The sequence below is a fragment of the Clavelina lepadiformis genome, chromosome 4 (genome assembly GCF_947623445.1).
Source record: "Clavelina lepadiformis chromosome 4, kaClaLepa1.1, whole genome shotgun sequence".
In the NCBI taxonomy this organism is placed as follows: Eukaryota; Metazoa; Chordata; class Ascidiacea; order Aplousobranchia; family Clavelinidae; genus Clavelina; species Clavelina lepadiformis.
In genome coordinates, this window is record NC_135243.1 from 10,246,077 (window position 1) to 10,272,176 (window position 26,100).

General features: G+C 36.2%; 1 protein-coding gene across 5 annotated transcripts in view; it reads left to right on the forward strand.

Moving 5' to 3' along the window:
* Window positions 1-3,081: 3,081 nt before the first annotated feature.
* LOC143453178 (spectrin beta chain, non-erythrocytic 1-like) overlaps window positions 3,082-26,100 on the forward strand; it is a 37,586-nt gene continuing 14,567 nt past the window's right edge. For 2 of the 5 annotated variants that reach the window (XM_076954355.1, XM_076954357.1), the window contains exons 1-22: window positions 3,091-3,142; window positions 3,885-3,979; window positions 10,392-10,499; window positions 12,245-12,433; window positions 12,510-12,703; window positions 12,941-13,110; window positions 20,500-20,651; window positions 20,916-21,089; window positions 21,298-21,470; window positions 21,853-21,968; window positions 22,074-22,186; window positions 22,351-22,480; window positions 22,605-22,780; window positions 23,126-23,284; window positions 23,660-23,823; window positions 23,902-24,040; window positions 24,238-24,394; window positions 24,685-24,929; window positions 25,162-25,362; window positions 25,521-25,640; window positions 25,749-25,802; window positions 25,895-26,022. In XM_076954355.1, coding sequence (XP_076810470.1) covers window positions 3,929-3,979; window positions 10,392-10,499; window positions 12,245-12,433; window positions 12,510-12,703; window positions 12,941-13,110; window positions 20,500-20,651; window positions 20,916-21,089; window positions 21,298-21,470; window positions 21,853-21,968; window positions 22,074-22,186; window positions 22,351-22,480; window positions 22,605-22,780; window positions 23,126-23,284; window positions 23,660-23,823; window positions 23,902-24,040; window positions 24,238-24,394; window positions 24,685-24,929; window positions 25,162-25,362; window positions 25,521-25,640; window positions 25,749-25,802; window positions 25,895-26,022 — 3,113 coding nt within the window. In that variant the 5' untranslated portion in view covers window positions 3,091-3,142; window positions 3,885-3,928. Of the gene's footprint in view, window positions 3,143-3,884; window positions 3,980-10,391; window positions 10,500-12,244; window positions 12,434-12,509; window positions 12,704-12,940; window positions 13,111-18,421; window positions 18,761-20,499; window positions 20,652-20,915; window positions 21,090-21,297; window positions 21,471-21,852; window positions 21,969-22,073; window positions 22,187-22,350; window positions 22,481-22,604; window positions 22,781-23,125; window positions 23,285-23,659; window positions 23,824-23,901; window positions 24,041-24,237; window positions 24,395-24,684; window positions 24,930-25,161; window positions 25,363-25,520; window positions 25,641-25,748; window positions 25,803-25,894; window positions 26,023-26,100 lie in introns of those variants that run through there. The other 3 variants (XM_076954352.1, XM_076954353.1, XM_076954354.1) reach the window with 3 other exon arrangements.

Here is a 26,100-nt window from a genome sequence, read left to right on the forward strand (position 1 = left end):
CCACTGATAGCGTCTATCAGAGTATCGATCCTTAAACGGAGGAGTTTTCACACGACTTGGAGTTCAGAAGTTCACATCAATCTTGCGCTCTTATCGCTCCGCTACCGCGCCTTTGAATGACGTTTTGCTCAATACATATCATATGTAGTATTATTTGTCACGTTTCCGGTGCTGCTAAAACTGAATTGCATGTCTCAGTCATGACTGTATCCTATTACGTATATATATACATACATAGCCTATATAGTATACTCTCTGGTTGATGGCAACATTTATCCGAAGCAATAAGCCAAACCCGATTTACATTTTCCGCATTTTTGTTAGAGGCTATACCACGTTAACTATAATGAAAATTGCACCTCTTCCTATGCGTCTTCTGCTAACCTACTAGCCTATATTAACTTACTATTAACCACAAAATCTAGAGTTGAAACAAGAGGAAGAAGTTATGCTTTTAGGGCCAGGCTTGGTTTCGGGCTTGTAAGTTTTTCGAAAAACTTCGTGACGATTATAGCCTAGTCCTGCATTTAAACATTTTTTAACAATAGCGTATTAAATATGAGGATTCATCTTCGTTTCAACCCAGTCGTCAGCAGTTGGTCAATTCTTTAATAAGAAAATATCAATCGTGAATTATTCAGTCGTGTTTATTTTTGCACTTACAATATAGCCTAATCACAATATTTGATACGTTCAGCAAATTTTACTTTTGACGTCTTAGATCGAAATTGGACTTCAAAATGCTGGTTTCCGCTTGTGTTTATGAATTCACTCTATAAATGCATGAGACCCGTTTCCATTTCTTTTTGAACTCCCGCACTCTCCAAGTTTCGTGTGATTTACCACATACTGCCATTATGATATTCTGCAAGCAATTAGAAAAACAGCCTTCTGAAACAAAATGTTTGTCGTTAATTAACTAATTTAGCGTAAAACTTTTTAAAAGTTAATGCTGTTATGTTATTAAATCAATGCAATCACTCCATTCATTCGTCGTTCTTTTGTGGGTGCATTATCGCAACTAAACGGCCTACTAATGTGTTATTTTTATTTGTCATGGGCCTTTTGGTTTTAACAAACAACAATTGCCACAACATTTCAACTTATAGGCTACATTCAGTTGTAGCAAACAGATTAGTCTATGACAAAGCAACACAATATTAATATAACTGACGCTGCCTTCTCCAGATAAACATAACGAGTTACCTTGTCGGGGGCCTGGTCCTGTCCTTTTACAATATCGTTTTTGTCCTTTTCAAATCCTTATTTTTCGCCGTCAACTGGGAGGCGCAAAAATGTGTTCCTAGGCTTTTTTATAACACAGTGAAAAGAAATGCTCACGCGCCATAATGGGCCCAGTAAACCTGGTAAAAAGAGCTACTTTCTTAGTTTGTTTTATTATAGAGTTATATTACTAAAAGTGCATTTACTCAAAATATTGGCTCGGTCACCGTGATATTCGAGCGCTGCCCTCGCAATAAATGCGGCCCATATTCCGTGTTCGATATCCATTGGCGCTATTCTGTCGTAATACTCTTGGATAAGACATTAACAGCATTTCTCCTGTTCAGTGGACAGCACTAATTTCGGGCAATACGATATAAAAAATGTGTGACAATCGGAACTTTCACAAAGGCTAGCTTAGGTACTGGGGCTCGAGCAATGACAAATCATTTCCGGTTTAAGTCTACAAAGACTTTCCTCAGTCCGAGGGTAAAGATGATAATTATCATTCCATACCAGTCCTGTATGGCAGGGAGTTACTTGAAATTCTGCATGTGATTTTAGTAGCCTACGCCTTTATTGCCTTGGCTACTATTTCATGAAATTCCGTTGAGTTAACAACATATCTTTAGCGTCTGCAATAGCCCGCTATACTTTGGGCTAAAAGGTTAAGTTCTACCAAATTTCAATTACATTTTTGCCCAAGTTGTTCATGCGACCTGAAAGTTTTTAACACGCCATGTACTAGGGTAATTCCTGGAGTGATAAACAACACCGGCCATGCTTACCTATGATTAGTCCCAATTAAGCCAGCACGAACGGTACTCTTTTATCCATCCGCAAGGTGGCTATTATACACCGAATGATTGGGGCAGGCGCTTCGTCATCTGAGTCAAGCTGGCGAACCATGTCTGGCGAACATTAATTTTCTTGTTTTCCAACCTTTGTTCGCCCACGTTACTTTTGGTGAAGCTGGCAAACAGTGTTCGCCAGACACTGTTCGCTAGCTTGTCTACCCTGTAATTTATATTTTACTTTGTTTATGTTCACCGCGAAAAGCGAAAAACTAGTGGGCATGTGCATCGTTCCTCCCATTCGTGCTGGCTTTAAGTGGCACTGGCGCGCAGATTCCTGAAAATGTTTCGAATGTCGAGTTTGTTTTCTCTCTTGTTAGGCACCCAAGGCAAACTGCTTGCGTAGCATTCAAGCAATATTAGGCTAGCCTAGGTCACTTTACGCTGGTATTACTTGAGGCCTGAGAGTCTAGCTTATTGCAGAAGTTAACTATATCATAATGACGTCGTAATTTAGTAACATAAAAATAATTCACATAGTTGTGCACTTCTGCACAAGACCCAAGATATCTAGGCGATATATCTCAACATTGTGGAAAGCGTGGTACCTATGTACACATGAGACTCATCATTTTATTATAAATAAACAAAGCTAACTTAAGCTTCAGTGTATGCCGACACGCCAAAAATTGTGTCTTTGCACCCACGATCTCTTGCTAGCCTACTATACTTTCCAGTTGGTGAATACATTCCAGTTTATATCCGAAAGAATAAATTGTGACATCACTAGTCTTCTACTCTTCTTCCCATGGCCGTACATGCCCATGGTACTAGGCTAGTCTACTTGACCCTGTTTGCAGTGTATGCACTTAAACAGGTAAAGTAAGCCGGCATCATGATAGTGAATACATCATGACAGTCTGTGCAAATATTTGCATCAAGCTACCCACTTGAGTGAAGAAGCAAGAATCCAATTTAAACATACTTACATTTTTATTTTTTTATGTTATACTAATTTTTGTTAAATGTGTGCATGCTTGTATGGACTTTTTAAATAACAAGTTTGGATATAAATGCTCTATTTGTTGAAAACTTCAATTAAAGGCATACCGTAAAGATCAAAGGTAAGTGACTAATTTGTAATGCTTAATTTAAAATATTTGGCAACAATATAGTACGATGAATTTTTATAAATCCAGGAAATAACTTTTAGGGTTACGGTACTTACGAAGGATGCAGTAAGAAATTTCAACATACCAAATTTACATGTATTTGTCACATTCTATAAAGATTACAGATTCATAATAATTTAAACTTAAGTTCCATTTAAATCATAAAGTTTACATTTTTAACAGTTTAATACTAGAAATATGATTACATATTAGGCTCCATTTTAGAGCTAGGGAAAGTGAGGAACTATGGATTATTTTTGTAGAGATTGATGTTGCATATTATTGGCAATGTTTGTTAGAAAATGGTAACATATAGAAAAGGATAACTTGAGTAAGCTTAAATTTTATGAACATTGTTCAAGGAAGTGGTTTTAAATAGAGTTTGCTATTAGTTCAATATAGTTCTTTTTGCCAGTATAAAGCTGGCAACAGTTTGCATTGTACATTGCCATTTATATGCGTTATTAATTGCTATAAAGTCTAAAGTATGATATTATGTCATGAATATTTCTGACATTCCCTATTTAACTTAGTACCTTTGCAATATTCTTCAATTTCTCAGTTTACTCATTCTGTAAATTAGTATTGCTGCAGTTATTTAACTCATTAATTGAAAAGTTGTTAGAAGTATATATTACTTTAGTTTTCTTTTTAATTATCATATGAATTTACCTTGATCAATCATGTCATTCAGTCTGTGATCTTGTCCTACATATTGTTTCGGAGTGATTTGTACCCATGTCAGTTACATTGACTGAAATGGAGCAGTTCAACCGTGAAGCTGTTAGTGTAAGTAATTTCATCAGAGCCAGTGGGTGTTGTTCAGATTATCATTTTAGTGGTTGGTGTTTATTCATGTACTGGTAGCTAATAACGCTGAATGTAGTAGCCTGTTGCTGTTCTGTTGTGTTAGCATGAATGGTCGCTTTCTAGCAATACAACACCTTTTACCACATTAATATTGCAACACTGTAGTTGATTAGCAATTGGAATTTTCACATACTTTGAAAAGATTTGATGTTTCCTTTAGTTGTTATGATCACTGGTATTTTAGGCACAATTGCATTCACAATTTATAGTGGAGTAGTAGGCTACCACTTAACTCAGGAGTGGGCAACCTTTTTAAACTCGCGGGCTGCTTTGGGTGTTGGATTGGTCAAGGTCATTAGTACTTATGATGTTACAATTAGAATAAACCTTAATTTGGTCCCATATATGCGTTCCTCAATGTAACACTTTCAATGGTAGGTATCGCATTGTGACAGAGCAACCTCCTGCCAATTGGTCTGAAAACTGCTTTCATTTTGCCTGCAGTATTCATATACGAGATGCTCAAATGTAACGTTAATACATTAAGTACGATCAGGAAAAGTTTGTTTAAAAAATTCTAAGTTTGATTGACTTTCATCTGTGGTACCTTGAAAGTTGATCTCCAGTGTCCAGACAAAACCTGATTGTTTGCTATATGGCGGTGTAGTAGTTGCTACGTATACCTTAGTAGTACAGTATCATCTGTCCTAAAGGGATATTTTAGTTTTTTTAATTTTTATTGAACCAGTGGTTTTTGATAGTTAGGGAAAATACATAGTTTGAGCATTTTATTTATCAAGCTTCTCAGGAACCCTATGTGGGCTGTAGGTTGCCCACCCCTGTTTTAACTTATGCATGCAGACAAAAACAAAGCGTTGTAAATATTTCAGGCAAATATTACATTATCACCTCTAATACAAAATAGATGTACATAGTTATGTACCAAAAATTAAACAATTGACAAGTCCAATATTTCAGTATTTCTTTTCCTAAAATCCTAGGGTCGTTTATTGGCGTTCTCAAATATTTGCAGACCGTCTTGACACATACACAACCAATATTGTAATGTAGTATGATGTCATGAGCTGAGAAAAAGCAAATTCTTTAGTTGTCAACAGTATTGAAACCGATTGTGCGTAATGTTGTTTTGCTGGATTTCTTTGGTTTATATAAAGCAGTAAGCAGATGACTCGTGATAATCGGTATCATAGTTGACCATTTCATACCAACTTGAAATGCTTTTTAATTTTTTTAACTTCTTGTATTTGAAAGATGGCTCTTGCATTTAAAGGTAAAGTTGTTCAATGGGCTACTTATTTCTCTGAAGTAATATTTGCAATAACGGTAGCATGTTTATAGTAAGGCCTAATCAAGCAAGCATCTTAATAGCAACAAATAATCGTAGTTTGGCAAGAAGGGTTTATTTGTAATCTGCTCTCTTTTGGTAATTTGTGATTTGGTAGGTATGGTTTATTTTTGTGGTCAATATTTGGTGGGTACTGCTATTAGTAGCTGTTTCAGACGCCGTGAACTCTGTTAGGTACAATTTGCTTCCCTTTTATTTTTGTCAATACGCCACTGCGTTCTTCGATTGCTGTCATACCATGTTATTAAAGGAAACAATAAGGTTTAGTATGTATCCGGTTCTTCATCGCCTGGCTTGTGAATCTGTTTTTCTCAGCGTGTGGTTATGCAAATGGTAGTTGTTAATGGTTTTGAACTTTTGTTAATAGGCTGTTAATAAATAGTTCATTGTTAGAAACAATCTCAAAAAATCTAATTTATAATTCATTCTCTGATATGCTTTTGTGTTGAGCGAAATGGTAAAACATCCGCGAAATGTTCGCGCTGGACTGCCCAACTTTCTGGTAGATTCTGTATGCAATTTCGCTTTTATAATACAAATCTGTTAGTGTTGCGTTGACCAAACGGTTCACGTTTCAATTGTTAGTTAATGAAGCACTTGCTTTGTCGAACGTTCCTTTTCGAGATTTATTTGTAGGCAACTAGGCATACGAGTATTGTTGTTATCATGGCGCTTAGTGTTGGCACGTTCAACGCAGATGATCTTGTGGGCTCCACTTAAAAACAGCCCTGCAGAAGGTCAGTAAAACTACTTCGATTTCCTTGTTCCGTCTAGAAACACTTTTCTCTAGGGAATACTGTGAGGACAAATAAAAATATCGGCCCTAAATTTCTTACTTCGGAAAGTGAATTTATTCAGTTAAGAAAGCACCGTCTTGCCTGTATTAAAATTAGCGACTTGCTTCATGTGTTTCAACGTTGGGACATATAATTTTTCTTGTTGTTTTGTTATCGACTGCCATTTAAGTACCTTACAAACAAGTTTTTCTTTTACAGCCTTGACAGGTAGTAGAGTTTGGATGCTTCTGCCGTATCATAAACTGGTGTGCTCGTTTTTGAAAACGAATAAATTATGCAAAGGATCACGTGATCTGGAAATACTTTGGCGTGATCGATAACTGCTGTCGTCGGTTGTTTGTGGACTGTGGGACTGGTTGAGATCTACTCATTTTCCTGCACAACGTACTCTTATCATTCCCTTGTTAGTGTGCTCTGGGCGTTCAATTAACTCCTTTCTTTGGACGAAGATTTGTGCAAAAGTTGTTCATCTGCCCGTTTTATCAATGCTTTCATTTCTGCTGCGTTAAAAATAACAAAGTAGTAACAGGCGACAAACGTTTGATTTTACTTGACCCTTGGCGTGACCCAATCACAAGTTCAAATTTTTCCGCAATTGGTAGTGATAAAATTATCAGACCATAAAGTAACTACTGCTCGTGATTGCGAACTAATCGTAAATTTCCTTCAATTTACTTTGATATCTTTGCGCTGTAGTTTTTGTGTGTTTGGGGCTACTTTGATTCTTTCTAAGTTATAGTTTATTTGTAGGGTAACTAGAGAATTCTGCAGGTTTTCATTTCTATACCACAGAATAGCATCATACTATGCTGGCCTGACAGAGTTATGGAAATAACATGTAAACGTTTCGAACATATTCGGTTTTCTAAAGTTAGTATTCACATGACTAGCCGTTTCGTGTTGTTGCATTTATTCCTTAAAATCAGATGGCAATGTTGTTTAAGTCGTTTATTGCACACTCTAACGGATTTTTGCGCACTGTTATTTGACCTTGATTTCATCTTTTCATAACTTTCAAGGGTCGCATTGAACTGTTATTGTTTTTTACACAGGTCGCCTTTCCATTGGTTGTTAACGCCCTCAGTAAACTCCGCTGACGCACAGTTCAACGAATTTAGATTAGATTGCCACCAGCAACTGTCGCTGATCTTACAACAAAATTATAGTAAAATAAAAAAACAGGATATAGTTTGGCACTCTGAAGGTTAACTTTATATTTTTCTACACGGGCTTTGGCAAGCATAAGCTTGCTTCTTCAGGTATGCTGCGAAATCAAATCCAAACATTTTGTAGTACACCTGAAGAAACAAGCTTATGCTTGCCAAAGCCCGTTTAGAAAAGTATAAAGTTAACCTTCAGAGTGCCAAACTATAACCTGTTTTTTTATTTTACTTTAAAATTTGGTTAACACGGTTCAGACGACATCAACTTCAAAAACAAAAGTATAGTATGAGTACGACGTCGTTAATCATATGTTAACGTTAATCACAAACTTGACAATATTTCACAACCATGATTAGAAATATCGAGCGATAACGCCACAGTTCACAAGCTACGTACTGAACTGAAGTAACAAGCAATTTTAGGCAGCTGCGTGCATCACCATTAATTTCAATTGGCCATTCCCACTTTTTATTGACAGATGATCTAATAAACCGCATACGTGTCAAACTCCCGGCCCGCTTTACAATAAAACTTGGCCCGCAATGCTATTTTATACATTGAACTATTTCCGGCCGCGAGGTCATTGTACAGTATAACTCACTTTTTTCAAGCAAGAAACAAGATTATTACAAATCGCACAATACAGCAGCACAACAGTTGCCCCATCATACGATAGAACAAATCGATTTATTCTATCGCTTGTAATCTGGGCTGCTTTTTTCTTTATTGTTTGTTAATTCTTTAATGCTTTCGCAAGGAGATGAATGAAACATAATGATGTAAGAGAAGAATAATCAAAAATAGCCCAGTCAAAAACATCAAAAATTTGTTGTTGTTTCGCTGCCTGTTCCAATTCATGTACTCGTGTCATGAAACGTTCAATTAGGTTTTATCCTTACGTCCCGCGACGTTAAATAAGTTTTGAGTTTGACACCCCATTCTAAGGAATGATTTATTGTTATAAGCATTTGAAACGGGTAAACAGGTGGTAAATGTTGCTAGCCGAACAGCTTAAAAGCTATTTTTAATATGAGAAATACAGTTCATTGAAACATGTTCAAGGTCAACGCGCTCAACTGCAATATATTCTTTTAGATGTAGTGCAGTATATGCTAGTGGCTAGACGACACAACAAACGTTGTGTTAAATGTATAGAAATCTCGATTCGCTCCAAAGAAACTTATATTTTAGTTGTGTGCGTCAGTTTATGCTTTTCTACATTATGGAAGTTGAACTTTTTGGAATCGTGTTCTTTAAAGTGAAGGGCAAGTCCAAAAACAAGTTGATCTTATATGAAAGAACACTACTCACTGAATATCCTGGTGAAATAGTTTTGCAAAATACTTCTTGGTTAGGTAATTATAAGCAAAAGAAAATCGCAAAATTGGCCTTAATCTTAACGTAAATCAAGGCCTTTGTGATTTCATATTTAATCAGAGACGACATTTGCAAATTCATAAATGTAGCAATACCTACTTTGTTCTATATCACGAATGTATCTGTTACAGCTGTATAGATTGCCCTAACCCACAATAGCTTGATAGGTGACAGCCTATTGCCTAACTACAGCAACAGTACGGCACCGGTTTGACCTGGTAGCCTATGCGGTCGAAAGGATATCGCAACTTCATGGCCTCACAAGCCTTGAAGGCGTCGCAATGAAAGTTAAATCCTGAAACTTTCTGCGATTTTCTTTTGCAGATAACTGCCTAACCAGGAATTATTTTTCAAAAATATTTTGCCAGAATGTTCAGTTAATATTGTTCTTTCATATAAGATCAACTTGTTTTTGGACTTCCCCCCACTTTAAGTCAGGCCTGCACAACTCAAAATGGTACAAGGGCCGTAACAAGAAAAACTATTTTTGGCGGGCCGCATACTAACCTTGATGGAACCATTGTAACGTGTATACAATGCGATATAGTCGAATAAGAGGTATCGCCAAGTTATGAAAAAATGAAATGTTGTTACATCGTGGGCTGCATTAAGAGGTTGCGCGGGCCGTATGTTGTGCTGGCCTGCTTTAAGTGAACGTTATTGTACTTACGACGGTAATTTTAGCATTAAATGGAAATAAATCGTATAGATATTAGAAACATTTCATTGGCCCGATTAGAGTGTTACTTTTGCAACTGAATCAGTAATGTAAGTTATGTTATTATCGACAACTGCCAAACAGAATTTTACAAATCCCATCGTCTCTTATTATTTTTATAATCTTATATGGATTAACATTGAGCAAAATCTCGCGTTTTTGTCGTATCAACGTCAATAGTTTCCTTATGTTTCAATTTCGTTTAGTATTGCAATACTGTATCTCTTCTCTTGACACGGACACGGCGTAAGCTATGTTTGAACGATTGGAGAGGTTTTTCCAGGCTGATAATTAATTTTCTGTATGGCATAACATTAAAGTGCAAGCAAAATTCACTCCCGAACACTGCGCCATTTGTTTACGTCATTACATCAATGCAACACTCAAAGTTGTGTCAGAGGTAACAGAAATATGGCGCGCACATCTAGTAAATGCTTTATTCGCTCGTTCTTCTCACCCATATTGCAATAAGGATGGTTCTCAACATCTCTCCGCAGTGTTCTTATGTTTGTAGGGTGTCTGCAGTAACTCTTTGACTGTAAATTGTTATCTTTTCTTCATGAGCTTATCAACTGTAAAGTGACAACAATTTCACCATACCGATGTCAGGCTAACAAGTTTTTACAGTATAAATAAAGAAACAAAAACATTCCAGTTTACTATGTCATTGATTGCTACTCCTTTGAAGTAAAAACAAAGCTTTTTTATTAATTATTACGGAACATCAGACAACTACACATTTATTTTTTGTTTTGTTGTTAATAGTTTTGCTGTGCAGACTACTGTAGTGTCTTCTACTTATACATTAACCTGTAACCAAATTAATGTTGTATGCTCGTTGTTATCCATTCAGTGTAATGTGTAGTAAACATACGTTACGTGGAGTATTATCTCGATGTCAAACTAAAACTTTTCAGCTTGAATTAACTTGGTAAAGTTATTTGTTAGTTAACATTTTTTGATTTATAGGTATCTGGGACACGGCAGGTACTGGATAGCGAAGGTAATATTCAGGAAACAACATGCAATTTAACAATTGAAGACGGTTATCCCCCCTTAAATCCCATTTTGCAGTCGGTAAGAAATATAGGCTAGTCTGGAGTTATTAAGCTATTGAATTTCCATGTTTCAAACATTTTATTTTTTTAAAGTGATAAGACTCGTAAAGTGCTAAGACAAGTTAACTTAAAACCATTGTCAGTAAGATATGTCAGTAAGTATAGAAGAATTGTCAGCAAGCAAAAATCGAACAAAGAATTTTTCAGTAAGATATTGTACTACTGAAAATGAATTATTGCCTAGCCCTAGCACTATCGCAATATTACTGTTATTTTTGACGTAAGTCGCGGCGATTATAACGTCACAATTTGATGACGTTCAGTTCAAGTATGATAGTAAAGAGTTAAAGACCTACATCTGCTCTGTAGGCTATAACTAATCTGTTTGGATTGAATACGATCTTATAGGTAGATGGTTAATTGCAAATGACGCTTCTTTTCACATAAAAGATCATAGGTTTGGTGACAGTGCATGCACTGCTGAAACTTTTGTGTCCTTACGGCCAAAACCGGTTAACGGTAGGCTATCGACAACAGACAAGACAAAGCTCAGTCAACTGTAGCCTAGCAGCTACTTCACCGGTATAAATACGCTAAATGTAATTTACCGTATTTACTTGATTGTAAACCGGTCTTGTTTGAAAGTTACCCTCGATTGTATAGCGCACAGCATAAGTGGTAATTGTGTTGAAATTAAAATACGGTAAGCCGTTTTTGATTGAAAGTTTTGTATTGGTAATATGATAATGTATTAATAATAATGTTCACAACAATATCATAAAGCAAACGAGTGCTTACGTCACCAAACGTATATATACGTCGTCTGGCACCTAAAGTTTTAAGTCCGCACAGAACAATTCGCACTATTACGGATGTGATTGCAGAACAAGAATTCTCGTTTTACCCAAGGGACGGGTTAAAAGAGGTGCAGCCAATTAAAAAATAGCAGCGAATAAAAATTTTTAATTGGTAAGAAAATGTAAACCGCACAAATGATGATAAAAAAAATTTGTGTTACAATCGAATAAATATGGTACGTAACGCCTAAGTAAAAGATCCAGTGCTCTGTAGTGCATTTAAGAGAAAGGCATGTAATGATTTGCTTAGAACCTTCAAGAAAGACTTAGATAGAATGCAGACATCTTGCGGTGAAAGCAAACAATTTGCAGAAGACAGAGAAGCCTGGAAAAAATTTACTGCCGGGTGTCGGTCGATGCGAGCAATAACAGTGAGCACATATAAACTCTACACATTTTTTGTTCCATACCCTAAATATGCTTGATCCAAAAACCGCTGTCACGCACATGGATTTAACATTATTTGTAACATAATAATTACCACCACCAATGACGTAATAATTAGCAGCAAATTTACAATTTTTGCGAGACGCTTGAAAAGAATTGATTTGCCGCTAAATACAATTTAAAAAATTTTTTTTTCTTTACTCTATCAGTCTATCCAATGCTGTTAAGACCTAGCACCCTTGGTGTACGAAGTATGAACCCATTTTTAGTTCGAAAGGTTGACAAATGAAGTTTGTTTACAACAACGTTAAACCATTATAGAAAAGTTTGTTTGTTCTAATTCTAAACTATACGTGTGCTGTAAAGTTTTGTATCAGCAACCCCGCCATCCTTTGGGTTTTGCGTGTACCTACTCATGTGTTACGTTATTACGTTGGTTAGCGCATTAACTTTGTGAGTCATGTTGTCAGTTTCCTCGCTTTTTCAATATCGTTGCTCATTACTTCTGATTTTTTACAAGGTTGAACTTTCAAGCAAGCAAGTCATTGAAACGAAATCTTCTGTTCGTCATTATCAAACGTCCACAACAACAGTTACTCAGCAAATTCGTTCTGAAATAGCAAGTGCTCAGCGGGGAATTGAAACTACCCAGCAAAGGTTTATCACCGGATCTCATTCTGCTGGAGGAAAACTTTACTCTACTAAACTGGTTAGAATAGGATCAGTGTATATCGGAATCCTTAACAAAACTGCATATGGCTTGTAAAACTTTCACCTATTCGTAGTTATCAAGTGGAGAATTGCAAATCGATAATCGATCGAAGCTTAACAACGCACCCCGTGATTCGTTAAATAATTTCGTATCCAGAGAACATACCCAATATTCGGCTCAGACTGGAAACAAGGCTTCGAAGAGCATGGCTGAATTACAGCAAAGTAGAAAGTTTGAAATAAATGCTGCATCTGCAACGACTACGATGTAAGCGCTTTGTTTTGTAGTAGAACGGTGTGAAATATGCCATAAATGGAGTTTGCCTAATCGATTTTAGCATTTGTGTAATGTAAAGTTCTGTTCGGTTTAAATGTTTGAATTCTCTTAAAACTTCGATATTTTACTTTGGTTTGATATTTTTAGAATGTGTTTCCACATTATTCAACCTACCAAAGTTTCAACCTAACGTTTAACAGGTTTCTTTTTGTCGCATTTCACCAACAGGCAACAAGCGGCCAAGGAAGCCGTTGAAAACGGAAATGACGACATCAACTACGATATGGAGGAGTTTGTTGATCAGCGGTGGAATATGGCGGAATATGAAGACGAAGAAACTGATTTGGACAACAGCTCTGCACGTCTGTTTGAAAGACAAAGGATTAAAGCCCTGGCCGGTCAGTTTTAAATGGCGAAATTATTTTAATTAGTTTCTGATTAATTATGTCACATTATTTAGGGCACAGCGGTTTTTGTGAACTCTTAACTAGTTTTACAGATTAAGTTTAATTACAAAATGCGTTAATTTCCTAAGTTTTGTGATGATCCATATAATCAGGAAAAGCTATTTTTTGTCGATAAATTGTGTTGGCGTCTTATGAACTAGCGTCCTTGATTCGTTCCAGGAGACCTTTGCTTCAAATACGCTGCACACACTTATTAGTCCATATCTGGCTGAGAATTTCATAATAATTGTTGTGGAAACTCTGTGATGGTTTTTCACCACTGATAAAGCCAACAGAATATACCATAGTACCTAAACACTTTGTTAAAAGAGAATCAAGTTCAACCAACCATTGTTGCAGTAATCAGGACAGTTATGATTCGTCACAAAATTAAAATTTATATTGGCCGCGATTATAGTCTGTGCAGGTTTGCCAGTAGTTATTAACGTAGAGTCTCTTCTTTTCTTGTATGAAATAACCTAAAGGCCGCTAGCATATTATCTTGAAGATCGGTTTCTATAGCGATAAGCACGAGCACCCCACTCAGACAAGTAAAAATTGTTGTAATTGCTGCACTTCAAGCCAGCTGTGTTTCGATTCACCATTAGGTGCCGCCCTTAACCAGTTCTTTGGCTCGACTTTAACTGCTTTGAAAGGAGTTTATCAATTAAAACGGAATGTCAGAAGTGTAAGGCGAACAACAGGTGCATGTCGCTGGTAAGCCATTACGAAGTCAACTGTTTGCTCGATACAAGTGCAATATGCCTTACAATTTTGGTTTGTTACAATTCCTAATGCTTGAATTTCTTGTATACAGTACTTTTACGCATACCATTTGTTGACAAGTTCAGCGTTTAACGCACTTTGGTGTTGATTTTACACGAACTACGCAATCTTTTCGTACAAAAAAGTATTTTCACCTTTTTCTTTTTTAACCTGTAGTGCATTTATTTTAGCGTCGTCTTCGGTCCAGTAAATTATTGATCGAAGTTGTTCATTTAGCGTCTCTATCCCGAATGATTAGTTAACAATGGCAAGCAATATTAAGCAAAACGCGTTGCTTGTGGCGCACGTTTTCTTAGAAGCAAATACTTGGCTGTGCTTGTGTGCTACTTCCAGGGCTAGGGAAATTGTCGTAGACTTCACTACCTTTCATATGTTTTGTGAGCGGTAGAATAAAGCTGAAGTAATAATGCAATTTATACGCAGTAAAGTTGTGGGATGCAGGATCTCCCAACAGCAAAGGGTGAGTTTGGTGATCGATGTCCCGGTATAATAATATACATCAGCAAAGTTTTTTTTTAAAACAGCTGTCAGGCAGTGTTTTAGAAATATATGTTTCGTCTATAATAGCGGTATCTTCAGTCTCTTGTTCAAATAGAATCAGCAATTTGCAATTTTTATGGATTTTCTTTCAGGCAGGTTGAGTTGATAGAAATTGCGCTATGCCTATGCTGAATTAGTTCAAACCGGGACATTATGCGGCTACGTGCTTTGGAACACTTTTTCGAATCTTTTGTAAGCACTTAGTTGTTTTAAACCATAATCCCATCCAATCCAAGGTTGATCCAATCTTTACTTGGTGATAAATGATGGATTTCACGCTGGTGATCGTTTATGCTTTGAGGCAACCTGTCATTACTAGCAAATTCAAAGCTTTCTATAATTATTTTCAGCTGTGCAACGCAAAATTGCTGCCTTTAAAGCTGCTCATTAGCTTGTTAGCTGGTTAGCCTTTTTGCATTAACACACAAATACAACGTCGTGGATGTTTTTACATTAATAAACCTTCATGCATTTTGGGTCATTGATGTTATACAGTATTGCTAGGCTTACCATACGTCCCGTTTTAGCCGGGACAGTCCCGCTTTTAAAGGCTTTGTCCCGGCGTCCCGGTCAGTCAACTAAAAGTCCCGCTTTGGCATTTACTGAGCCAGCATTGCCCTACACTACATGGATATTAGCATGATGTGATTGGTCTGTTTAGCCACCTTGCAGAAAAGCAATACTCGATGCGTGTTCTTGTTTCGTTGTGTTAAATGTGAGAGTAATTGTTACATCATTATAGCTGGTAACAATTGGTCCAGTAGTGAGTTGATTGTTAGCGCATTCGCTTGTTCAGTGTTCAGTAATAGTAAGCTAGGAGGAGGAGATGATCTTTTTGCAGTTAGGTTATCGAAAGAACTTAGTTCGTACGGTGTACCGTTACTGTTTGCATTTTCTTCTGCAAAAACCATTTGAATGTGAAAGCCCTTATCACCTGCAAAATTAAAACTGACTTTTCCTGCTGTGATTTTTATGAGAAAATAAAATCGAATATAGACTTCTGGAAGAAAGTATTTTCTACAGAAAAGTATGATTGGACGATTATGTAAATTTACAAATGCTTGAACGTTGTTTTGTTTCCTAGTAAAATCCATTATTTTAGTTTTTCTTGGTGTCTTACTACTTTAGTTGTCCCTGACGATAGGAATCCAAAATAATCTCATACTTCTAGTAAAATATGAACCACATAATTATCTGATAGGGATCGTTGTTCTGAAGCGTCCCGCTTTTCAATCACAAAAATATGGTAAGCCTAAGTATTGCTGAAACCTAAAGGTGATATTAGCTAATCATTAATCCGACGAAGCCCGCCTTTTCGGATTTAGCCCATTAACCCTTTTTGAAACTGGCGATGTGGTTAAATATTTGTCGTCTCTGTTTAGGCACTGAGAAAGTCTAGGCAAGGTTATCACGTAATTACTGTTTTTTGATAAACATGTTAATTGTAATTCAGTCGAGTTTTTGCTTCTAATAAATTGGTTAGTGACTGCTAGGTGTAATTTTAAAGTACAACTTCTCATTACTACCTTAGGTGTGTTTTCCGGCTCATTTAGGAATATTGGAATTAGTACATGTTACGAGAATTTCATGCAGTCCCATTTAATGGTTATACGCGTAACTATATATTTCAGCTTGCTTCTGCTCTGACGACTGATGTAAACACGTCGATAGCCTTACACGCTTGTATCAGGTTATTGGTTTTCCTCAGGCTGTCATGCTTGAGTAAAATTGATTGGCGTTGGCCGCCCATTGCTCAAATAGTCGATTCTGTTTCTGGAATTTACTGTTTGTGCCATTTTTTATAATTCTTTGGTTTGAGTTGACTCTTGATTCTGTCTTATTGTTTTTGGTAGAGAGAGAATGGCATTGTATGTAACTTTTCATCCTAGAATGGATCGCATTGACTTTCCTTAAAGCTTGCATCAGTGTTTTGGGAAATGTATTTAAAAAGCTTTACACTACGATGGTAATTTAGTAAATTAATTAGTTAATTGTCCAGCATGGTGCGCCAGGGAACGTTGTTTCCTGATATGCTGTAAAGTGTAAATCTTTTGCTTGGTTAACTGAATGCTTTCATTCAAAGTTTCGGACCCGATTCAGGTTTTGGAGTACGTCACGAATAATTGGACCATATATTGCGCCCAACTCCCGATTTTGAAAACAAGTTGTACCCGTTTAAATATTACCGGTACTTTCTACTCCCATTTGATTGTGATGCTGTGTTTGTATTATGAAATGCTGTTGTTGCATTGACCTTGATCAGTTTTATGGTTGTGCTAATTGTGGAACCCCCCATGTTATTTTGCTTATATAAAGATCATCCAATGTATTTGTGCAACACGCGTTAACGGCAATCCTTAATTGAAAGTAGTCATTAATTTATTAATTAACAACAAAAGTTTGTTGTTTCCAATCGAACATGCGTTGAGATATTGATGTAATGAATTTAAACCTTGCGCATAAGTTCCAATATGTGGTCAACTATGCTTGAACCTTTTACTGATTTAGTCTATCTATGCGATTCGTATAGAATGTCAATAATAGCAGTTAGCTGACCTATACAAAACCTAGTCCAGTTAATGCCTGTTGAGTGTTCACTGTATTTGTTTGGTACTGGGTCTGTTCCATTGTTATAAAAAGAATGGCGTTCGCACTCAGCTTTTGTCTACAGAAAAGGTACCGCGCGTTTTGTCTGGCAGTTATTATGGGGATTGAGTAGTACCAATCTTTGACGCTGCTAAGAGTAGTTGCCCTTTCAGAAACATGTGTATATTTGGGCATACGTATAATGTTGTTTTAGAGTAATAACTTATACTGTAATTGTTTTATGTGAATGGCAGCGCTGCACTATAAGTCAGAATTGTTACCCTATAGAAACGTTAAGCGCCGCATGAGCTGAGAGTTTATTATTGTTTAGCTTGTTATAAAACAGCTTTACTATAGGTAGCAAGCAAAACAAAGAGTGTGCAGTGTTTTTACAAATGAATCGCGCAAGTTGGTTCTGGTGGTTCCATCCAAGTCGTCAACATACAGTAGCTGATTTGTAACGATTCGGCATTTTCTTAGCGGCTGGTTGTAACGTTTAATGGCTTGATTGATTTCCTCTATTGACGTACCTGTGCCTACACGTGTTTAAGCAATAAATGATTTGTATGTGCGTTTCGTCAACTTTAAAGCAATTTACAGAAAACATGACGTTAGCTGAGTTATTCAACCTGGCTAGTCCTGGATTTTGTGTTGAGAAGGCTTTACCTTGTACTATCCTCTAGTTAGTCTGTGTGTGAAAGTTGTCGCATTTCTGTATTTTGTAGCAATTTATAAGATGCTTGTACATTGTAGAAGCGGTAGTTTTATTTACATAAGCGTAAGCATTACCTACTGACACCTTCATCAGTAAGTTGTTCGCCGACATTAAATCTTGCATGATGTAAGAAGTTATTCAAACAACTGCTAGTGGGGCTCCAATCAAGAGTGCTTGTCCTAAGGTTGAGTGGAGCTGACTTTGAAAGCCCAGTATCATTGTTTAATATGCGAGGTCCTTAAAAAGGACTTGTTTTATGATTTTCCTTACTAAGGTGTCATATTGCGCCGGTTCCCTTCAGTATTAACTATTCCATATCTGTGGGCGTGTTTGAAGATCTAAATGAAACACTGTGTTAGCTTTTATGATCAATGTTAGATGTTAGATGATCGTGTAACTAACTAGTACGTACCGTTTGTTGGAATTAGATGCCGTCGGTTATGGAATAATGCCAGACACAGTAGTAACAAGGGTAGAAAGCTAGACTTTATTCTTTATGACTACAACCCTCACATATTCATTTGTTTATTTATTTTGTTTGTTTGTTGCGTTGCTTGCATTTTTATTTGAAGTAAACCAATAACTTTCAGTTCATTCGTGGACCGATCACATCTTCGCAAGGTAAAGCCGCATTTTTCTTTCTTGCGTTTTGCCAGCGTTAAGCACTGTTTAGCACTTTCCCGCCATAGATTTCACCTGCAATTGAGTGGCAATGTGGATAAGAAATTGTATCAGAAATCGTCAGTATAACCGGAGAATTTAATCATACAAGGATACATTGCTTAAAAGGGATTTAAAAAACGAAAATGTATTCTTCATCGGACGAGTCCAGTGTCCCTACATCACCAAGAAGAAAATCATCAGCAACTTCCTTGACTCGGCCAAGAAGTGGAAGTCATATTTTTGAAGATCCAAATTTTGGAACTTCAGCCTATAATTACACTCAGGCTGACGGTCGTATTAGACAGTTGCAAGGTGGGTGAGAACTCCTCACGATCGGTAAGAAACTCCGTAAGACACAAATCAGGAAAAGCATTTTTAAATTATACCATCAGCCGCCGTGTAATTTGAGGGCACTGTAACGGTCTCGTAATAATGTTTTTACCATTTCGTATTTTCATTATGGGCAAGTTTACAAACGATTTTGTGAATGCGAGTAATTGGTTTTGTGCATATTCAACTGTAAAACGTCTTCTGAAATTAAACGTAATATTTCTAAATTCAAGCCAACGTTAGTCGAGTCGCCGTGAGAAAAAAGAACTTTTGAAAAGGCGTCAACATATTATTAGGACATGTGAGCTAATGTAATTAAAAAGATACATTTCGCCACGTCTATTGTCCATGTTTGTAATATAAGAAGCGGCTTTCCTTACTTCCGAATTCACTAACTGTGACCGGAGGTCCCCAAACCATTTTTTTGATGTGTGGGTCATACTTTTTTAAAGCTGTGCGTTTGGTTTGAAATATTTTAATGGTGCTATGTCAAAGAGAAGAAGCACAATGTTGTGCAATGATTTAACATGGTGGAACACGAAAAAACTCCTGTGCGTTTTACGACAAAACCAAACGCGTTGTTGACGTGAATTTGATAAATATTAAATTAGGTTTCTCGTATTTACACATGGTGAAAAGTACCGTTAGCTTTCGACGGAAGTGCACCAAGTCTTTTAATATCACTGTAGTTACGGCTAAACACGGATTCTTTCTGCACTATTTGTTATAGTTTTCCCACAAATTGTGTACAATGTTGTGAAAGTAATGGCAGTAAGTGTTTTAAATCTTTTCAGTTTGCACTAAAAGATTACTTCAATTGTGTTACAGCAAGCTTTGCACGTTAGACTTTTTATTTCAAGCAATTTTATAATCGGTTTAATCGTCCTTACTGGTTATATTCTAAACCCACTCCAGTATAAGGTAACAGGTAATACAGTATTATATGATTTTCAAAACTTTCAAGACATGCGTGCAGCGAGCTAGCTATGCATCATAGCTAGTTTTCGTGTTTTTGGACAAGGCGGTAAAAACATCAGGGTTTGCTAAATCTAAATCATGGTGCTCGCGAAGCTACGCTGTGCTTCCATGTGTTCGCCCTTATCTCATTCGCGGTTAGTTAATGTGCAACTAAATGTTCGCCGTACGTACAATCTATTCACTGTTAATATTTGTTCATCTTACAGTGCAAGCGGTTCAGGACAGTTTTGCGTCGGTTTTGGAGATTTGATGTAAGACAGCGTATGTTTGCGGGAGAAGTATTAAGCTTGCGAAATAAAAGCATCCAAATCGAGAAATCTTTACCTGGTAGAATATGCTCAACCCTCTGTTTCTAAAATACTTATAACAATGCGCACCCAATATGCAATCAACGTTACATATTAAAACAAAAACGTTGCATTTTTCTAGTATGTGGTATGGTTGTGCAGTATAACACTTTCCTTGTTTGCTTTAATTGGAAGTGCCATTTTTTCTGTGCTACAGAAATTATTGACCGGGTAAGACTGTTTTGAAGCAGTTAATCATATTGCAATGTGGGGTGGAGTTCATATCTCCAATATCTCAAAACAGATGGAATAAAACTTTATGAACTGTTATAATAATCAAAATTTAATTAATCACGTGGATTCTTATTTTCCAGACATACCGGTAATTTTTCGTGTTGGTTTAGTCATATTTTTATATGATTATCCCATTGACTTGTAATTTTTTTATTTGCACAGATGAGCGTGAGGAAGTACAAAAGAAAACTTTTACCAAATGGGTTAACTCCCACCTTGTTCGTGTATCTTGTCGCATTCAGGACCTCTACATGGATCTTCGAGATGGAAGGATGCTGATGAAATTGCTGGAGATCCTATCAGGGGAAAAGCTTGTGAGCAAAATTTTATTTTGTGTAGACTGACCTTTTATATTCTATAGGTTCAAACACACTTCTTGGAAAGTATACTTTAAATTCATGTTTTAGACAATTGGCAGCTAATAACACTGGATAGCAAGAAAATGTTACAAAAGACCAAAAATAATATATATGTAGAGTGGATATATAGCTAATATCACCTAGCAATAAGTGTAACAAAGCATTTCTGTTGACCAGTATGATGAATATGAATAATAGGTAATTACAACTCGTTTACAGCCAAAGCCTACTAGAGGAAAGATGAGGATTCATTGTCTTGAAAATACTGAAAAAGCTCTTCAGTTCTTGAAAAGTAAAAAAGTCCACCTGGAAAATATGGGGTCGCATGATATAGTGGATGGAAACCATCGCCTCATACTTGGTCTCATTTGGACAATAATTTTAAGATTTCAGGTAAATCTGTATATTGCATGAAAATTTTAAATATGATAGATGTTTTGGCCTAGGTTTTAGATTTTTTTATAATTGATTTCTAAAATTACTATTTTATACAGATGGTATTTGTGATAGTAAATCTTTATTTTTTTTAAAGTGTTGTAAATTACCAATTGATTGATGGCTTTTTTGCGGCTAAATTATTTTCTGTGATTTTACAATTTAGATTCAAGATATCAGTGTCGAAACTGAAGATAGTCGTGAGACGCGTTCAGCAAAAGATGCACTTTTGCTCTGGTGCCAGATGAAAACAGCTGGATATGCTAATGTTAATGTCTTCAATTTCACAACCAGCTGGCGCGATGGACTGGCCTTCAATGCCATTATTCATAAGCACAGGTGCAAATAGATTATAATAATGATGTGGCTTGTATCGTATTATGTGAAATTCAAACTACTGTGTCGTCCAATTTTAGTCTATACCAGTCTGAATTCTTATAGACTGCTTTATCAATGTAGATATTTTACCTAGGTAAAAGTCAATTACTAACCTTGTGCATGCAGTAGATTGAGGTTGTTTGCAATAAATCAGCTGATGACTTTACATGGAAACATGTATTGATTGTATGGACGTATATTGTGTTTTGAGTTGTTTCATAACTCAAAAACATTTATGTATTGTCAAATATTTAACTAATGTTTTAATACCGAGTATTACATTTACTAATTTTTACCTACAGAAAATAAAAAGTGCAAATGTTAATTGTAACTTGACTTACAGACCTGATTTGGTTGATTATGACTCACTGAAAAGATCAAATGCACTTCATAACCTTCAGAATGCATTCAACGTTGCAGAACAGCATCTTGGATTAACTAAACTTTTAGATCCTGAAGGTATGTGCTGCTGAAATCACTAATTTGTGTAATTACTGTTAGATTTCTTTTCTGCGATAACTTTTAACATAAACATGGTTTTATACATAATGTTCTATTTTCCAGATATTGTTGTTGAGCGTCCAGATGAGAAATCCATTATTACATACGTGGTAACTTATTATCATTACTTCTCCAAGATGAAAGCTATTGCTGTTGAAGGAAAAAGAATCGGGAAGGTTTATATAAATTCTCTGGATTTTTACCACGTTCAATAAACGTTCTGTTCAAAACTTGTTTTTACCGAAGTAAATGCTTTCACGTTACAAATAGTTATAGGTTGAACTGTTGAAACACAAAGTTTTCATCTAGGATTTCAACAACGTAGTCAATATTTTGACAGGTTCTCGACAATGCATTAGAAAGCAACAAGATGGTGGAAAAGTATGACACACTTGCCTCTGATCTCTTGGAATGGATTGAACAAACCATCATGATTTTAAATGATCGCACGTTTGCTAATTCACTTTCAGGTACGTTACAACACGCACATAATTTTTAACTTCTTTAAGTAAAGACATGATGTGGGAATTATTTGCTATGGTAAGATTCTTGTCATGCTCAAGTGTTTTTTAATTATATGGTTTCATTTTTCAGGTGTCAGTGCCCAATTGGCAGCATTTAACAACTACAGAACTCAAGAAAAGCCTCTAAAATTTGAGGAAAAGGGCAATCTGGAAGTACTTCTTTTCACTCTGCAGAGTAAAATGCGAGCAAATAACCAGAAACCTTTTATACCCAAGGAAGGAAAACTTGTTTCTGACATAAACAAGGTGATGAAAATTTTATTGTGCCTGAAATTTAATTTATTGATAGCTTGTAATGAGTCAACACCCTTTGCTTTATTTTGTAAATGCTTCCTAATTAAATCAAACCGTTTTTATTAAAATTCATATGTAGCAAATAAATGCTACTTGCATTTCTGAGCTATCCATGTCGTTGTTATAAGCCTAACTTCAATATGGATTGCTGAAGTGAATGATAAACGTTTAGTGAAGTGGATTTTGAGATCAAATTTTCCCATTTTTTTCAAATCCACCCAAATCAGTTAAGATATGTTCATCAAAAAGGCTTTAGTAACTTTTTATTTGAAAACGCACGATTATTTGTTGTCTTAGGCTTGGGAATTACTTGAGAAAGCTGAGCACGGCAGAGAGTTGGCTCTGAGAAATGAACTTTTACGTCAGGAGCGTCTGGAACATCTTGCAAGTCGATTTGATCGCAAAGCTGCCATGAGGGAAACTTGGTTGAGTGAAAACCAAAGATTAGTTACTCAGGTACTGTCTTTTAATTTTGATCTTTTTAGAAGTAAAACCTGTAGCTCAGTAGCTTAAGAAGTAAAAAAAAATACCCTTGTGCCCCAGAAAAAGTTACCATGTGTAATTGTGATGTTTTGTGCAATTTTTTGTGCTGCCAAGGAATACGAGAAGTCTTGGGTAGGTAAAAGTGGTTTTTGTGATTCAGATTGTTTTGAATTATTCAACAGGCACTTATCGTGATAATAGCGTTTCCATTTTTTCACAAACATTAATGTTAGCAATGAGTATTGCATTATGTTGAACTGCTAATGTACAGCACATATCATCATCTGACCAGGTGATTTCTACATATTTTGTGAGTATGGATTAATGTTAGTTGTGGTTGCTATTTAGGATAATTTTGGAGGTGACTTGGCAGCTGTTGAAGCCGCAACAAAGAAACATGAAGCAATAGAAACTGATGTGAAAGCTTATGAAGAACGTGTACAAGCTGTAGTTGCTGTTGCTAATGAACTACAGCGAGAAGACTACCATGACATAGATAGAATCAATGATCGGTTAGTTTGAATAACATAACTTTGTGTTGTTAATGGATATAACAATATTATCACATCTTAAAATTATGGTGTGTTTAGCAAAGACAATGTGCTGCAGTTGTGGGAATATCTGCTTGAGTTATTGCGAGGTCGTCGCTCCAGGCTTGAACTTAATGTTCGGTTGCAGTTGATGTTTCAGGAAATGATTTCTCTACTGGACTGGATGGAAGATATGAAGGTCAATGCCAAATAAAATCTTTAAATATTTCTTTGTCATGTGCTCAGTAATGTATACTGTAAATGCATCTCATGTAAAGAACTAAATGGAAAATTATTTGTGGCCATTACAATCGTCAGTCTGTTTTGTTGTAAATTTTGTATTTTCTTTGCCATTATTTGCAAAAACACCAGGCTGAAGAATTATTTGTATTCCAGGGCCAAGTAGAGCGAGAAGATCTAGGACAACACTTGGTGAGTGTTGAGGACATGCTCCAAAAGCATTCTTTGCTTGAACAAGACATAGCTGTCCATGGAGACAGGGTAAAGGCGATCGAAGATCAAAGTCTAGAATTCCTTAATCCAACGGATGAAGGTATGTTTTGGAATGCCTTTATTTCTCTAGGGCCAAAAATCCTTACTAAATTACGTTTGTTTGGGTAGTACATTTTAATTTCGGTCATGAAATGCAAGACAATTGCATAACAAAAAAATCATTTGAGGAAGTGAGATATGGATGCATGGTTGAAATTGTAAATGAGTTGTAGGTGTTTGCCTTTTCTAGTAAGAGAAATGTATGGTTAACCCAACTGCCAAAAAAAATTTAATCTGCCATTGTTTTGTTGTATGTTGAAACACTATTTCAAGTGACCTAAATTTATTCAGGTTATTCTGCATGTGAACCATCAGCTGTCAGTGATCGTGTGGGTGGGGTGCGCGATACTTACGATGATTTGTGTTGTCTTGCTGCGAAACGTCGTGCCAAACTGGAAGAATCTCGCCGCATGCACCAATTTTTTGCAACCATGACAGAAGAAGTTGCTTGGGCAAGAGAAAAAGAACAACTGATGATGTCAGATGATGTTGGACGGGATTTAACGAGTGTTCATTCTTTGGTTACTAAGCAAAAGGTTTTTACATAATGAAATTTTTGATTCATGATATTGCCTACTGAGTTGTTCCCTGTGAATTTTCATTTATTCTGTTGAAAATGTTTCCATGGATTCTTTGTTTTACTGTCCATAACACATATGGTGTTTTGTTGTGTATTTCAAGGTAACGTCGATACATAAAGATTTAGTTTGTAAAAGTCATATATTCACTATTTTGCTTGTAATGTACATCATGCACAAAACTGAACAGGCTCTAGAAGATGAAATGAAAGGGCGAAAATCAGCTCTTGAAAACACAGTTGCTAGTGGAGAAGAGTTGATCAAACAAGATCATTTTGCATCTGATGACATTCGATCTCGCATTAACTCCATCAGTGAGCAGTGGGAAAATCTGGAACAACTTGCCACTGCAAGAAGAACGCGACTACAAGAAGCAGAAAATCTTTACCAGGTAATCAGTCCTAAACATTTTTAAAAATTGCTCAATGAAGAAGTTGTTTACCTTGAAAAAACAACTAGAAAAACATTTTCTAATTTTGTTGTTTGTCTGAAATTGCTATTTGTTTGAATACATTGTACTTTCCATCAAAAATACTTTATCAATTACAGTTTTATGCCGATGCTGATGATGTTGATAATTGGCTGGTCGACACATATCGCATTGTGTCAAATGACGACTGTGGAAGGGATGAGCAGTCCGTTCAAGCATTGATCAAAAAGCATGCTCAAGTAGAGGCACTTTTCTTAAACTTTGAATATTCCTGCACGGCATTGTGTGCCTTAATTGGTATATTATATCAAACGTTTTATTAATTATTTCTGCATGTGGAATATTAGGTACAAGAAGAACTAAAAGATTATGAAGCAGTCATAAAAGCTTTGGATGACCAGGTACAGTTTTGTATAATTCATTAGCTGATTCATTCTGTAAACATTTTTCAAATCTCAATACCTGCAAGGTTTTTCTATGCAATTGTTTGCAGGCTGCAGCTTTAACTGAGAGAGACCAAGAATCTGTTGATGTCCAAGAACGCTTACGAAGCATCAACAGCAGATACAAAGAGTTACTTAACTTCGCAAAACAGCGAAAAGAGAAACTGATAGATGCAAGGTTCAAAATCATATAAAAACAGTCGTTATTTACCATTGGTTAACTGTTGGCACATTAACTGAAAATGTACCATAAGTA